The 13,691-nt window shown below is 47.5% G+C and overlaps 2 protein-coding genes and 1 long non-coding RNA gene across 16 annotated transcripts in view; 1 reads left to right on the top strand and 2 right to left on the bottom strand.

Annotated features, from left to right (window-relative positions):
• The window catches only part of EIF4ENIF1 (eukaryotic translation initiation factor 4E nuclear import factor 1), a 42,336-nt gene extending 37,932 nt beyond the window's left edge, over positions 1-4,404 (bottom strand). The window contains exons 1-2 of one of the 4 annotated variants that reach the window (XM_084799257.1): positions 4,292-4,404; positions 3,088-3,211 (exon numbers count right to left, since the gene is read on the bottom strand). In XM_084799257.1, coding sequence (XP_084655383.1) covers positions 3,088-3,183 — 96 coding nt within the window. In that variant the 5' untranslated portion in view covers positions 3,184-3,211; positions 4,292-4,404. Of the gene's footprint in view, positions 1-3,087; positions 3,212-3,662; positions 3,682-3,835; positions 3,971-4,032; positions 4,187-4,291 lie in introns of those variants that run through there. The other 3 variants (XM_084799255.1, XM_084799256.1, XM_084799258.1) reach the window with 3 other exon arrangements.
• LOC311607506 overlaps positions 1-13,691 on the bottom strand; it is a 72,387-nt gene that overhangs the window by 39,718 nt on the left and 18,978 nt on the right. The window lies entirely within an intron of this gene.
• Positions 4,448-13,691, top strand: part of SFI1 (SFI1 centrin binding protein) — a 62,736-nt gene continuing 53,492 nt past the window's right edge. For 2 of the 11 annotated variants that reach the window (XR_014782610.1, XM_084799244.1), the window contains exons 1-2: positions 9,032-10,329; positions 13,540-13,662. Coding sequence is in view for 10 of the 11 variants with exons in the window: in XM_084799244.1 (XP_084655370.1) it covers positions 13,640-13,662 (23 nt within the window). In the remaining variant the exon portion in view is untranslated. The other 9 variants (XM_084799251.1, XM_084799252.1, XM_084799253.1 and 6 more) reach the window with 9 other exon arrangements.

Raw genomic sequence — 13,691 nt, 5'->3', positions numbered from 1 at the left:
TGAATGACCAACAACCACAGATCCCACCTATGGGGCCCTAGTATTTATATACCCTCTGAAAAATTCCCAGAATTCCAAACATCACACAATTGCAGAAATTATCTGCAGCTGGCAAAACCATGCCTCTGCTAAAGCATGAGGCAAATCATAGTGATCTGATGTAAACAGTCCAAAGCAGGTCTATATCCTCACACTTGGGATTAAAACGAAAACCTATTCTTATGTTTCCATATTTTTTAAAAGAAGCCAACATATCAGAATTGTCACTACAGCCAGAGAAACTTTATCCTGAAAAATAAAAACAAAAACAAAAGCAAAGACTGGTGTGGTAACACATGCCTTTCATCCCAGTACTAGGGAGGCAGAGGCAGGCCGACCACTGTGAGTTTGAAGACAGCTTGGTCTACAAAGTGAGTCCAGGACAGCCAAGTATACACAGAGAACCCTGTCTCAAAACAAAACAACAACAACAAAAAAACAAACAAACCAACACAAAAAACAAAAATAAACAAAACAAAAACAAAAAGATAGAAAAGAAAAAGAAAAAAAAAAAAAAAGAAAAAGAAAAAAGCAACCCTGATGAGTTAATGTTCTTGGGCTGTGTGCAGTACAGATCTTGCACAGCATGAATGAAGCTTTGGGCTCAGTACCATGAAGGAAAATAAACTAATGTAGCACAGTTTATTACCCATCACTACCTCTGTAAGGCAGCCTGGTCTACATAGTGAGTTTGAGGACAGCTCAGACTACACAGAAAGACTGTCTCCAAAAACAAAACAAAACAAAAAAACCCAAAACAAACAAAAATCAAAAACCAGAAGAAAAAGAAATTAATACCTTAAATTGAGTATGTTTCTCAAAGCATGGGCAAAATCTGTCTGGATATCTAGGTGGGCAAAAGCCTTCTTGCAGAGTTTAGAGTTTAAATGTACTATATTCCAGCAATGTCCAAGACATGTAAGACACTATGAGCTAAAATCAAAACAGCTAAAGCAGGACGCTGTGGCACACACCTGTAATCCCAGCACTCTGGGAGGCAGAGGCAGGTGGATCGCTGTGAGTTTGAGGACAGCTAGGGCTACACAGAGGAACTGTCTTGAAAAATCAAACCGAACCAAACCAAAAAAACAAACAAAATAATAATAAATTTAAAAAGAGCACTTAATGCCAACTATTCCTTTAAAGGGACCCACTTTAAGGGTATTTCCAAAGAAAACTTTTGATTTTGGCTAAAGATAAAATCCTTGATTCCAGCACTCAGGAGGCAGATGCAGGCAGATAGATGAGTTTAAGGCCAGCCTAGTCTACAAAGTGAGTCCAGGACAGCCAAGGCTACACAGAGAAGCCCTGTCTCAAAAAACAAAAACAAACAAAAAAATCCTTAGAAAGGGACTACTCTACCAGGCAATGCTTGTTCCTCTTGAGTATTTTATCAGAATGTGAGAACACTGTTCTGTGGACATTACACAGACTATGGGCCAAATCTCTGAAATCATCATTCATGCCAGAGGGTTTAGTAAAGGACTTCTCACTTTTGGTTACTAAAATCTGACCAGGCAAAAACAAGCTACTAATTAATTGCCCAAGAACCACACACCCAAGAAAGCTGCGTTAGCCTCCCTTAGAAACCTTGTCAAGCTTCCCAAACAGTCTGGGAGATCCTAGTACAGACACCCACTCTGGTAACCAGTGAAGTCTGGATAGAACTCCAAAGCAACAATGGCCAAGCTCCTCATCCAAATGCCTTCTTCCAGAACCCTACAGAGCAGCAGCATTATCCTTCTGACATTACAGAAAATCACTAGAGAAGAGGACAAAAGATGACTATTTTTGTGATATAAATTTGATTCTTTTTGTTGTTGAGATAGGGCTATTATATATCACTGGCTGACCTGAAACTCATTATTGTAGACTAGGCTGGCCTCAAACTCACAGAGATTCACCTGCCTCTGACTCCAGAGTGCTGGAATTAAAGGCCTGTGCCACCACACACTGGCTCAGAATTTGATTTTTTATTTTGTTTTTCTTTTTTTTCCTTCTTGGTTTTTTGAGACAAGGTTTCTCTGTGAAGCTTTGGTTGTCCTAGACTCACTTTGTAGACCAGGCTGGCCTGGAACTCACAGCGATCCACCTGCCTCTGCCTCCCAAGTGCTGGGTTTCTTTTGTTTTCAAGACAGAGTTCCTTGGCTGTTCCGGACTCATTTTGTAGACCAGGTTGGCCTCAAACTCACAGTGATCCACCTGCTCTGCCTCCCGAGTGCTGGGATTAAAGGCATGCGAACTGAGGACAGCCAGGACCACACAGAGAAACCCTGTCTCGAAAAACAGACAGTAAAAAGTTCAGTATAGGGCTTGGCGTGGTCGCACACACCTTTAATCCCAGCACTCAGGAGGTAGAAGCAGTCGGATCTTCATGAGTTCAAGGCCAGCCTGGTCTACAAAGTGAGTTCAGGACAGCCAAAGCTACACAGACAGAGAGAGACTCTGTCTGGAAAAACCAAAAGTTCAGTATAGTTAAGTTGTTTCTCCTTTTTAAACCAAGACTTTATTATATTGTTAAGTTCAAAGCACCCTAGAAGTGACCTAGGCTCTCCCAAGAAGACCCCTGTCCTGATACCAGCCACTAGCTAGAAGCCCACCTCTGATCTTCTCTCCTCCTGTCTCTACCTCCCATGTGCCCATCAGCCCTCTTATGGCCAGTGAGTGTCCTAGGAGGTCAGGGACAGGAAGCCATGCTGGAGTCCATACCAAGGAAATATGGACATGGGCTCAACTGCAGCATAATCCCTGTCTCTGGCAGTTTCAAGACTGGAATCCTCGCCTGATCCCTGCCACCCAATCACACAAGTGTTACAGAACATCTGGGTGCAAACATGTACTTATCTACATATTTCACACAGGGTCGGGGACAACAGCCTTTCACCCAAATACTACAGTTTACACCCAGTAGTCACACTTCCAGAAAAACGACCAAGCTGATGCTTTCCTCAACTTATTTAGTTCTCAGTGAGTCAGAGCAAGTCTACCGCTTTAAGTAATTTCCATGAAGTACCTACACATTACTACTTCGTTTGTAACAAAGCTTACTTTAGTGTAGCGATGGGGGGATTTGGAGGCGGGCAGCTTCTTCAGGTCAAGGAAAGCATCTCCATTTTCTGCTTCATCCACACGTCTCTTCTCCATGGCTTCTTGGTGTACAATGTTTTTGCACCTGGAAGACAAAATTCAGCACAAAGCTGTCAATAAATATTGACCATAAATATTCAGGAACCTTAGCTGCTTATGAAACTGAAACTTTACGGGGGGCGGGTGGAATCTAAAAAGTTTTGTTTAAAAAAATCCACCCAAAAACTATGGCGTGAGCCAGAACTAAATTGGAAAGAGAACCACCTGAAGTTTTCAGAGTATCCACAGCATAAGGAAAGCAGAAGTGGAAGGGGCCGACTCAGGCTACAGCCTTTAATTATCTTTAATACAAAGAGAAACCAAAATAGTCGCTGCCACCCATAGAATCAACCTGGCAGCGGTGGTGAAGTTCCCCGGAGTTGAGTAGGGGCAGGACTGGCTAGGCTGCTGGGAAGTGCCTGTCACTTGTCAATGGATGGCACCAGCTGCCCCTTATCACCTCCGAGTAAGGAGCTGGGGAACCGGGCCGAGCGCACCTCTCTCAGCAAGCCACACCTGTGGCCGGCCATGTGAGGGGCGTCCGCGGCGAGGCAAGGGGCCGGTGCGGGCCTCCCTCTGGGAAACTCCGCTTCTTAAACCAACCCTTGGCCCCTCACCCAGGCCCCAGGCTAGAGGCCTCCTCGGGGAGAAGGGCAGGGATGGTACTCACGGAGGGAGGCGGGCCGGAGGGAGCAGGGGACCAAGTCCACAGGTCGGCCGCCTAGAGCCGGCGCAGGCCCGCCTGCTGCCCGCCAGCCGCCCGCGCACCTCGCGCCTGTGCCGCCCCCCGCGCGCACCCTGCCGCCCGCGCTCCCGGGGCAGCGCGCCGTCCTCGCCCGCAGGCCGGGGCCCCGTGCCTGGCCGTACCCTTGTTCGGAGCGCCCGCCGCCGGGCGGCCCCGCGCCTCGGCCGCCGCGTCCCCCCGCGCCCGCTCCAGGCCCGGCGTCGCTGCCCCGCGGCCTGCGCTTGCGCCTCCTCCCGCCCGCCCCCCAACCCGCTCGGGCTGGCTCTCCTCAGCCGCCGTAACCGCGGCCCGGCCCTCCGGCGCGGCTCTCCGCCTCCTCCCCCTAATAACCCCCGTCGCGCACCGCGGGGCCACAGGCACCGCCCTCGCAGTGCGCAGGACCTGGGGTGTCCGCGGCGGTGCCTCGTGGAGAAGGCGCACTGGGCGCCGCGCTCCGCCTCTCTCGGTTCTGCGTGGGCCGGACGGCGAAGGCACACTATCCCGACGGGCACGGCGGGGGCCGGGAAGTGCCCACGACCCGAGCTGTGGGAGCCGGCACCCGAGCGCGCAGGCGGCCGCCGTGGGCAACTCAAGGAAGGGCGCCGTGTTCCCACGCGTCATGAGGGGCGGAGCCAGCAACGCGCTGTCCCGGACCCGCGCCACGCCGGCGCGAGCGGGGTACTCTGGGTGGGTCGGCTGGTTGCTGTCGGTCACCTGGCTGGGCCACTCCTCGGGTTTGGGCAGCAGGGGCCAGTTAGGACAACATTGCTGTGTTCTGTTTGCTCATTGGTGGCGTGATCTAGGTTAAAGCTCTGAACGCCCAGATTTTTCGTTTTCCTTTTTCCTCCTAAAACCGTCCTTAGAGTTACTAGGAAGAGCATTAGCCATAAGGGCTGGCTCATTGTTAGTAAGCAAGTTTGTTACAATTATTTTTGATCCCATGTGAAGGAAGTTGACAAATTAATTGAAGTATCTTCCCGTCAATAACCTGAATCTCGCTTTACCCTGCACGGGAAGGGAAGAGTTAAGTATCTGGAGGAAATTACATGGCCGGTATCTGACGCTTAGCCTTTACCCGAGAGCCGAAACTCAAGCTGAAGGAAGATACAGATACGCCAAATAAGTGAATAATCCAAGAACTGCGGCTCTGGAAAGGTCACTTGTGAGCCTGATCTGCAGGAGTTTGCTGAGTTGTTTCTGCACGGTGGGACTGCCCAGAGTTGATGGCTTTTTGGCTTGGAAATAGGCAGTTGCTCTCTTTTTGTTGTTGTTTGTCTTTTGTTTTGTTTTTCTTTAAATAACAGCGAGGCTGAGCATGTTGGCCTAAACATGTAATCTTAGTTTTGGGGAGCTTTAGACCCCGGAGTTCAAAGCCAGCGTGGGTAGCATGGCATTTGGACATCAGTTACTTGGGAAACTACTTCCTTTTTATTTCTGTGAGCCTTGACAACACAAGTAATTACTTTTCCGTTTGTAAGGGTTAATAAAGTCTTTCTGACAAACTATCTTTTGTGACAGATTTTAACTATGTAACCCTGGCTGGCCTCCCCGGTGCTGGGACAAGCAGGCCGGTGCCTCCAGAACTGCAGACCAGGGGCAGAGAAACATTTTGCCTGATTCTCCGTTGCTGTATAGGCTGTGTAGAGTTAGGAAATGTATTTATCTTTAACTTGGTTTAATACTGAAGGTTAAATTTGACAATGAGGGGGGAAAGCTTTAGATAATCTGCACGAAATTTCTTTGAAAAAATTAATATGTCTTACGCAAAGACGCGTTGTAGGGAATCAGCAGTGGTTGCTTTCCTTATTTATTTATTTATTTATTTATTTATTTATTTATTTGCATCAGGGTTTCTCTGTGTAGCTTTGGCTGTCCTAGACTCGCTTTGTAGACCAGGCTGGGCATGGTGGCACACTCCTTTAATCCCAGCACTCAAGAGGCAAAGGCAGGCGGATTGCTGTGAGTTCAAGGCCAGCCTGGTCTACAAAGTGAGTCTAGGGCAGCCAGAGCTGTTACACAGAGAAACCTTGTCTCGAAAAACCTAAAATAAATAAATAAATCAATAAATCGTACACCAAACCAGAGGATTAAGCCAGTATTTTGCTCCCAAATTTATAAATTGGGTAGGTGTCACAGCTGTTCTTGGCTTCATTCATCACCTTAAGGACTAGGAGCTAAGACCCTTTAAAGGATCCCTTATTCACGTCCTTGGGAGTCAAAGGTGCTATCACCTGGCACTACAGAGCTCTGAAACACATGTCCTTTTTATTGTTTTTAATATTTCATTTTATACATATGCTTGAATGCTTTGTATGTATGTATGTATGTATGTATGTGTGTGTGTATGTATGTATATGCCTGGTGCCCTCAGGGAGGTACAGATGGGGTCACCATGTGGGTGCTGGGAACTGCACCTGAGTGCTGTGCAAGAACAGTGCAGCTGCTGAGCCATCTCTCCCACCCGTAGGTGGAGTCTTTCTGATGTGTATGCACCACATGTGTGCCCATTGCCCTCAGAGGGTAGAGGTGGGTAGCAGATTCCCCTGGAACTTGAGCCACAGATGGTTTTGAGCCACCATGTGGATGCTGGGTACTGAACTTGAGTCCTCTGGAAGAGCAAGTGTTTTTATCTGCTGAGCCTTCTCTCCACCCCCCTATCCTTGGCCTCTTCCCCCCCCCCCCCCCAGACAGGGTTTCTCTGTGTAGCCTTGGCTGTCCTGGACTCCCTTGTAGACCAGGCTGGCCTCGAACTCAACAGCCATCCACCTGCCTCTGCCTCCCAAGTGCTAGGATTAAAGGTGTGCGCCACCACCACATGGCTATCCTTGGCCCCTTAACATGGCCTGAGCTTCGGATTTCAAGAATAACTATCCAGATAGTAACTGTGTGATTTGGGGGTGGGGGGGGCGCTTTGTTTGTTTGTTCCATGCTTAGAATTGAACCCAGGACCTTGTGTACACTAGGAAGGGGCTTTATCAGAAGACATACATGCCAGCCCTGCATTGCCTTTTTTTTTTTAACCTTGGTCTTGAAGTCATTGTTACTTTTGCTGTATCCCATATTCTGTACTTTATAAAGGACTCACAAAAACTGTATTATACACTTTTTTAGATGGGAAAATGTCAACTTGTATGTGTTAAAAGTGCCACAAGCCATATATGATGTCAGTGCTTAAGAAATTGTTGCTGGATGCTGGAGAGATGGCTCAGCAGTTAAGAGCACTGACTGTTCTTCCAAAGGTCCTGAGTTCAATTCCCAGCAACCACATGGTGGCTCATAATCTATATATAATGTGATCTGATGCCCCCTTCTGGCCTGCAGGTGTACATGCAGGCAGAGCCCTATACACATAACAATAAATAGATCTTAAAAAGAAAGAAAGAAAGATTGTTGCTGGGGCTGGAGAGATGGCTCAGAGGTTAAAAGCACTAGCTGTTCTACCAAAGGTCCCGAGTTCAATTCCCAGCATCCATATGGTGGCTCACAACCATCCCATCAATAATGAAATCTGGTGTCCTCTGATGGCCTGTAGGCATACATGCAGTCATAGTACTGGGTAAATAATAAATAATCTTATAATAAATTGTTGCTATCACAGTTAATACCTGGAACTAATTTCCTGAGCCCTCTTGTCTATCCTAGTTTGGTCCTACTCTCTACTGGGGGTTCTCCAATGGATTGTAGAACTGTGTCCTCATTTATCTTCATTCTTCCCTTTTCTTTCTATCGCCTCGGCTGTCCTGGACTTGCCTTGTAGACCAGGCTGGCCTCGAACGCACAGAGATCTGCTTGCCTCTGCCTCCCAAGTGCTGAGATTAAAGTCCTGTGCCAACACACACTGAAAGGTGGGGTGTTAGTAAACTTCTTTCACCTCTGTGGAAAAGTTTGGCACTTGGTAAGCTTTGTTTCTTTGTGGCCCTTTGTTTTGATTTTTGAGACAGAGTTTCTCTATTGTTTATCCCTGGTTGTCCTGGAACAAGGTTGGCCTTGAACTCACAAAGACCCATTTGTTTCTGCCTCCTTAGTTCTGGGATTAAGTTCACTACTAGGCCTAGCTACAACATTGGTTTTACACAATGGAAATACTTCATGAAGTGCTAGACAGCAATAAGGCTGCGCTATTTATTATTACTATGCATAGTGTTTGAATGAGAATGTCCCCCGCAGGCTCATCCCCTGTTGGTGGAAATGGTTGGGAAGGATTAGGAGGTGTGGCCTTGTTGTAGGAGGTGTGGCCTTGTTGTAGGAGGTGTGGCCTTGTTGTAGGAGGTGTGGCCTTGTTGTAGGAGGTGTGGCCTTGTTGTAGGAGGTGTGGCCTTGTTGTAGGAGGTGTGGCCTTGTTGTAGGAGGTGTGTCGCTGGGGCTCGGCTTTGAAGTTTGAAGACTGGCACCTTCCACAGTCTGCCCTCTCTGCCTCCTGCTTACAGATCATGTGTGAGCTCTCTCAGAGTGGGGGCAGATGCCTGTAATCCCAGCACTTAGGGAGGCTGAGGCAGGTGATCTCTCTGAGTTTGACGCCAGCCTGGTATACAAAGTGAGTCTAGAACATCCAGGGCTACACAGAGAAACCCTGTTTTGAAAAACAAAAGCAAGCAAACAAAAAAAAATTTATCCCCAGAAGTTTGGTTTTCTCTAAAATAGAAATTTATTTTGTTGGCTTTTTTGAGACAAGGTCTTGGTTTTGTATCATTGGATAGCCTAGAACTCTCTATTGAGGCAAGGCTAGCCTGAAATTTATATTCACCTGCTCTGCCTCTCCAGTGGTGGAATTAAATGTATGTGCCTGATACCACAGCCACACCTGGCCCAGCTGTTGTTTCCTCCCCGCCTCCTTCCTCCCCGCCTCCTTCCTCCCCCCCTCCTTCCTCCCCCCTCCTTCCTCCCCGCCTCCTTCCTCCCCCTCCCTCCTCCTTCTTACTTTTCTTTTTTGTTTTTTTTAAGACGGGTTCTCTGTGTAACCTTGGCTCTCCTGGAACTCACTCTGTAGACAGGGCTGACCTCCACCTTAACAGAGATCTGCCTGCCTCTACCACTACCACCAGGCCTTTCTTTTGCCTTTGAGACAGTCTTCAAATTTCTGACAGCGGTCTTAAAATTGGTGATTCCCCCCCCTTTTTTTTTTTTATGAGACAGGGTTTTTCTGTGTAGCCTTGACTGTCCTAGACTCGCTTTGTAGACCAGGCTGGTCTCGAACTCACAGAGATCCGCCTGTCTCTGCCTCCCCAGTGCTAGGAAAAATTGGTGATTCTCTTCCTTGCCTCTGCTTCCTGAGTGGCTAGGGAGTACAGGTACGCACCAGCAGGCCAGAATTATTTATTTTTCCATTACCTTTGTTTGTGCACATGCACGGTCATGGTTTGTGGCTAGGGGGTCAAAGGATGGCTTTTGAGAGTGAGTTCTCTTCCACAGGAATCCTAAAGATTGAGTTCAGGTTTTATGGCTCTGTGACAGGTGCCTTTCTTTACCTGCTGAGCGATCTTGACAGTTCAGCAGACTGGATTTAAACCCTATTTATTTGCTTGCTCATTCAGCTCCTCATTCTAGCCCAGGCTGTACTGGAATTCACTAAATAAGCCAGGTTGTCTTGAACCTATAGTGATTCTCCTGCCTCAGGTTCCCACAGATGGTTGTCACCAATAATTGCTTTTTAAATATTTTGAATTACAAAGTCACCATTCGTAAAAAGGGCAAAGCCGTATTATTTGAGTTTAGCCATTTTGTTTTGTTTTGTTTTTCGAGGCAGGGTCTCTCTGTGTTAGCCTTGGCTGTCCTGGACTCGCTTTGTAGGCCAGGCTGGCCTCGAACTCACAGAGATCTGCCTGCCTCTGCCTCCCAAGCGCTGGTATTAAAGGCGTGCGCCACCATGCCTGGCAAGTTTAGTCTTTTTAGATTTTCATTTTGTATTAAAAAGATACATCACTAAATTGGCCAGTTTGATGCGGAGACTGCACCACCATGCAGTGTGGAAAGACACCTTCCCACCTCTCGCGGTTCTGGAGCAGGAGTTGTAACCAGAGACCCGCTTCCAAGAAGCCCCCAAACTTCCGGCCTAGGAACCCGACTTCAGAGGGAAGCCGGTGGCCTCTGTTCCCCCGGATGGCTGCACTCACTAAAGGCGATAGAGCAGCTTCCGGCGCGGGCTGCGTCGCCTTGGAGACGGGGGCGGGGCCGCCGGCGGCGCAGGGCGGGAAACTCTGGTCGGCCCGCCTTTGCTGCTACCTCTCCCAGCCGTTTGTTGAGGAGTCCGCTCCCTCAGCTACGAAGCCAGGCCTAGTGCCCCCACCCTTGAGTGGCTCGTCCTCCTGCTTTGAAGCTGGCAAAACGCCGGTGCGTAGGAGCTGGGCCCTGCGACGGCTCGGTCGGTGCTGCCTCTTGTAGAAGCGCAGGAGATGCTGCCTACCCACAAGGCTCTGGTCCGTGCGTGGAAGAGCGAGCAGAGCGTGCGTGAGGTCCTTTGCCCTTCCTTTTGCCCTGGCTGCGCTTGCTCTGTTTGCAGAGCCTATACATTCTCCTCCCCCCGCCTCCCCCGCCACCGGTGGCGAGCTAGTTCTTTAGGGTGATTCTAACGCCGGCGCGAAGCTTGTTAGACTATGCAGATCCATATTCGATTAAGGGGTGTGCCCAGTCGATCCCAAGTGACCAAGCAGAGGGCAGAACCCACGTTGCATTGGCACCTTGTTTCCTCTTCTGGTGTAGTTCCTGAAGGTGTATGAGAGGCTTGAACGCCAGTGGCAGCTCTGCCACCTGTTAGCTGATTACTTTGAGCATCACCTGGAAAACGACGATAAGCATCTGCCGCGGGTGGCTGTGTTAAAGTGGGTCTTTCATGAAAAGTGCTTTGGAGAAAGTGAGGAACCTGTGCAATAGATTTCTTCATTGTAGTCTGCGTACCTTAGATTGTGCGGTAATTACCAAGTGTTAAGAAAGTATGATGACTAGTGAAGGCTTCTGGAAGCAGTAGTTGAAACTTACTCTGAACCCCGAGAACTTTTTCTTCAGTAGGATCTTTTATCTTTTTTTTTTTAATTACATAATACTGTAGCTACTTGTGTGCGTATTTCAAGTTATCAAGTTTTAAAAATCAATATGAAATATTTTTCAAAAGAAAAGATTATGTATTAAAGGAGCCAGAGAAATAGCTCAGTGCTTAAGAACTCTTACTGCTCTTCGAGGGAACCTCAGTTGGATTTCCAGCATCCACCTCTGGTGGCTCAAAAGGCACCTGTAATTCCAGCTGGGAGGTAGATTGCTTGTCTGGTGCCCTGGAGGCTTTGGACTGCACTGTAAAAGGAACTTTAATTCGCCTGATTGAGTAGTTGTCTCTGAAGATTACTGCCTCTGTCTGCTAACCTAGGCCTAGTCCTGGAAGCTTCTGGGCTCCATACAGTCTAACCTAGGCATAGAACGTTTTCAGCCTCTGAGATTCGCCGCTTAATGAGCTCAACCTTTCTTGTTCTTTCTGAGCTCAAAGCTGATTGATACAACTCAGCTGTTCTGGCTCAAACTCCTCTCCCAGCTGACGTATTCAATCTGTCTTTTCTGGACCTCTGGGTTAATGGCTCTACTTGGCCTCAGCCTAACTCCAGCAATCTGCTCTCATCTTCTGAATCCTTCTCATTCTTTGGCTTGTTCTGTCTTCACAAGCTCGTGTCTGGCTTGTTCTCTTATTCAGTATCTCTCTCTGTAAACCTTTCCCAGTAAAACTGTGCTGCCTATCTTTCTGATTTGCCTCTTAGGGAGCGTCCCTTTCCTCTCTCTCCTATGTCCTATTCTGTCAAATCTTTCTCTGATTTGTCACATTCTGCCATTCAATTAAACATCACTTTCAAACATGGGTACTTCCTTCTATAAACTCTCTTTACCTTCATTATTTGGGATTTAAAAAACTTGCTCAATACCAGGCTGGCCTTGCACTCAGATCTGCTGGCCTCTGTCTCCTGCACTAAAAGGCTTGCTTGTTTTCCTGCCGCATCACACAGACCTAGAAGGTCTTTGGATGTGATCTCTTGCCAGAGCAACCATGTTATTAATTAAAATCTCCCTACACTCCATTTCTAGCATCTTTGTAACACAAGGTATATCACACTAGCCTGATAACCCAGGCTGGATACCAATTCGTGATTAATTTTAATTTTTAAAAAATTATTTGTGTGCACCGGGCGATGATGGTGCGTGCCTTTAATCCCAGCACTCGGGAGGCAGAGGCAGGTGATCCACACACACCACCACACCTGCCTAGAAGTAACTTTTTAATGATACAAATTAGAAAGAATACAGTAATTGTCCTGGCTACTTTTAATCAACTTGACACAGCTAGAGTTATCTGAAAGGTGGGAGCCTCAGTTGTAAATAGGCCTCTATAAAATCCAGCTGTAGGGCATTTTATAATTAGTGATTGATCAGGAAAGGCCTAGCCCATTGTGGGTGGTGCCATCCCTACCTGGTGGTCCTGGGTTCTATAAGAAAGAAGGCGGAGAGGTTGGAGAGATGGCTCAGAGGATAAGAGAACTGCCTGCTCTTCCAAAAGTCCCTAGTTCAACTCCCAGCAACCACACGGTGGCTCATAGCCATGCATAGTGAGTTCTGGTCCCTTCTTGTGGCCTGCAGTCATACATGTGTGCAAAATACTGTATAAATAATAAATAAATCTTTTTGTTTGTTTTGTTTTTTGAGACAGGGTTTCTCTTTGTAGTCTTGGCTGTCTTGAACTCACAGGGATCTGCCTGCCTCTGCCTCCCAAGTGCTAGGATTAAAGACATGCAGGACTGTGCCTGGCAATAAATAAATCTTTTTTTTTTAAAAAGGGGTGGGGGTTGGAGAGATGGCTCAGAGGTTAAGAGCACTGACTGCCCTTCCAAAGGTCCTGAGTTCAATTCCCAGCAACCACCTGGTGGCTCATAACCATCTATAATGTAATCTGGTGCTCTCTTCTTGTGTGTAGATGTACATACAGGCAGAACATTGTATACATAAATAAAAATTTAAAAAAGGGCCAGGTGTGGTAATGCACACCTTTAATCCCAGCACTCAGGAGGCAGAGGCAGGTGATCTCTGTAAGTTCAAGGCCAGCCTGATCTACAAAGGTAGTCTAGGACAGTCAAGATTACACAGAAACCTTGTCTACAAAAACAAAACAAAACAAGGCCGAGCAGATTGAAGAACATTTCAGCACCCTCCATGGCCTCTGCATCCATCAGCTCCTGCCTCCAGGTTCCTGCCCTGTTTGAGTTCCTGCCTTTACTTCCTTCCATGATAAACTGTGATAAGGAAGAACGAGCCAAATAAACCCTTTCCTTCCTTCCCAACTGCTTTAGTCATGGGTTTTGTCACAGCAATAGAAATCTTTCCAGGACATAAAGAGAATGTCCATGTTTAGTATAGAATTAAGAAGTAGATGGGGAGCTGGGCTTGGTGGCGCACGCCTTTAATCCCAGCACTCAGGAGGCAGAGGCAGGCAGATCGCTGTGAGTTCCAGGCCAGCCTGTGTACAAAGTGAGTCCAGGACAGCCAAGGCTACACAGAGAAAACCTGTCTAAAAAAAAAAACAAAGAAGTATAGGGGCAGGACCTCAGAGCAGGCAGGCAGCTATTTAGAAGTGTGGCCCCTGGGGCTGTGCACGTGTCTTACTCTCCTTTATCCCTTTCTTGCAGTTATGAGAGGAAGACAAAAGGCTTTGGTTCATCAATAATCTAGTCACAGAAGTACGTTTCCACCACTGGTTGAATTTTCATCCAAAGGGCTCAGCAGAGAATGGAGAAGAAGACTGACTCTAGGTACGTGATGGAACAGGGAAAATTTATAT

This window comes from Acomys minous (genome assembly GCF_964271855.1).
Source record: "Acomys minous genome assembly, chromosome: 10".
Lineage (NCBI taxonomy): Eukaryota > Metazoa > Chordata > Mammalia > Rodentia > Muridae > Acomys > Acomys minous.
Note: the sequence above shows the minus strand (reverse complement) of the source record. Positions and strands in the feature narration are given on the sequence as shown.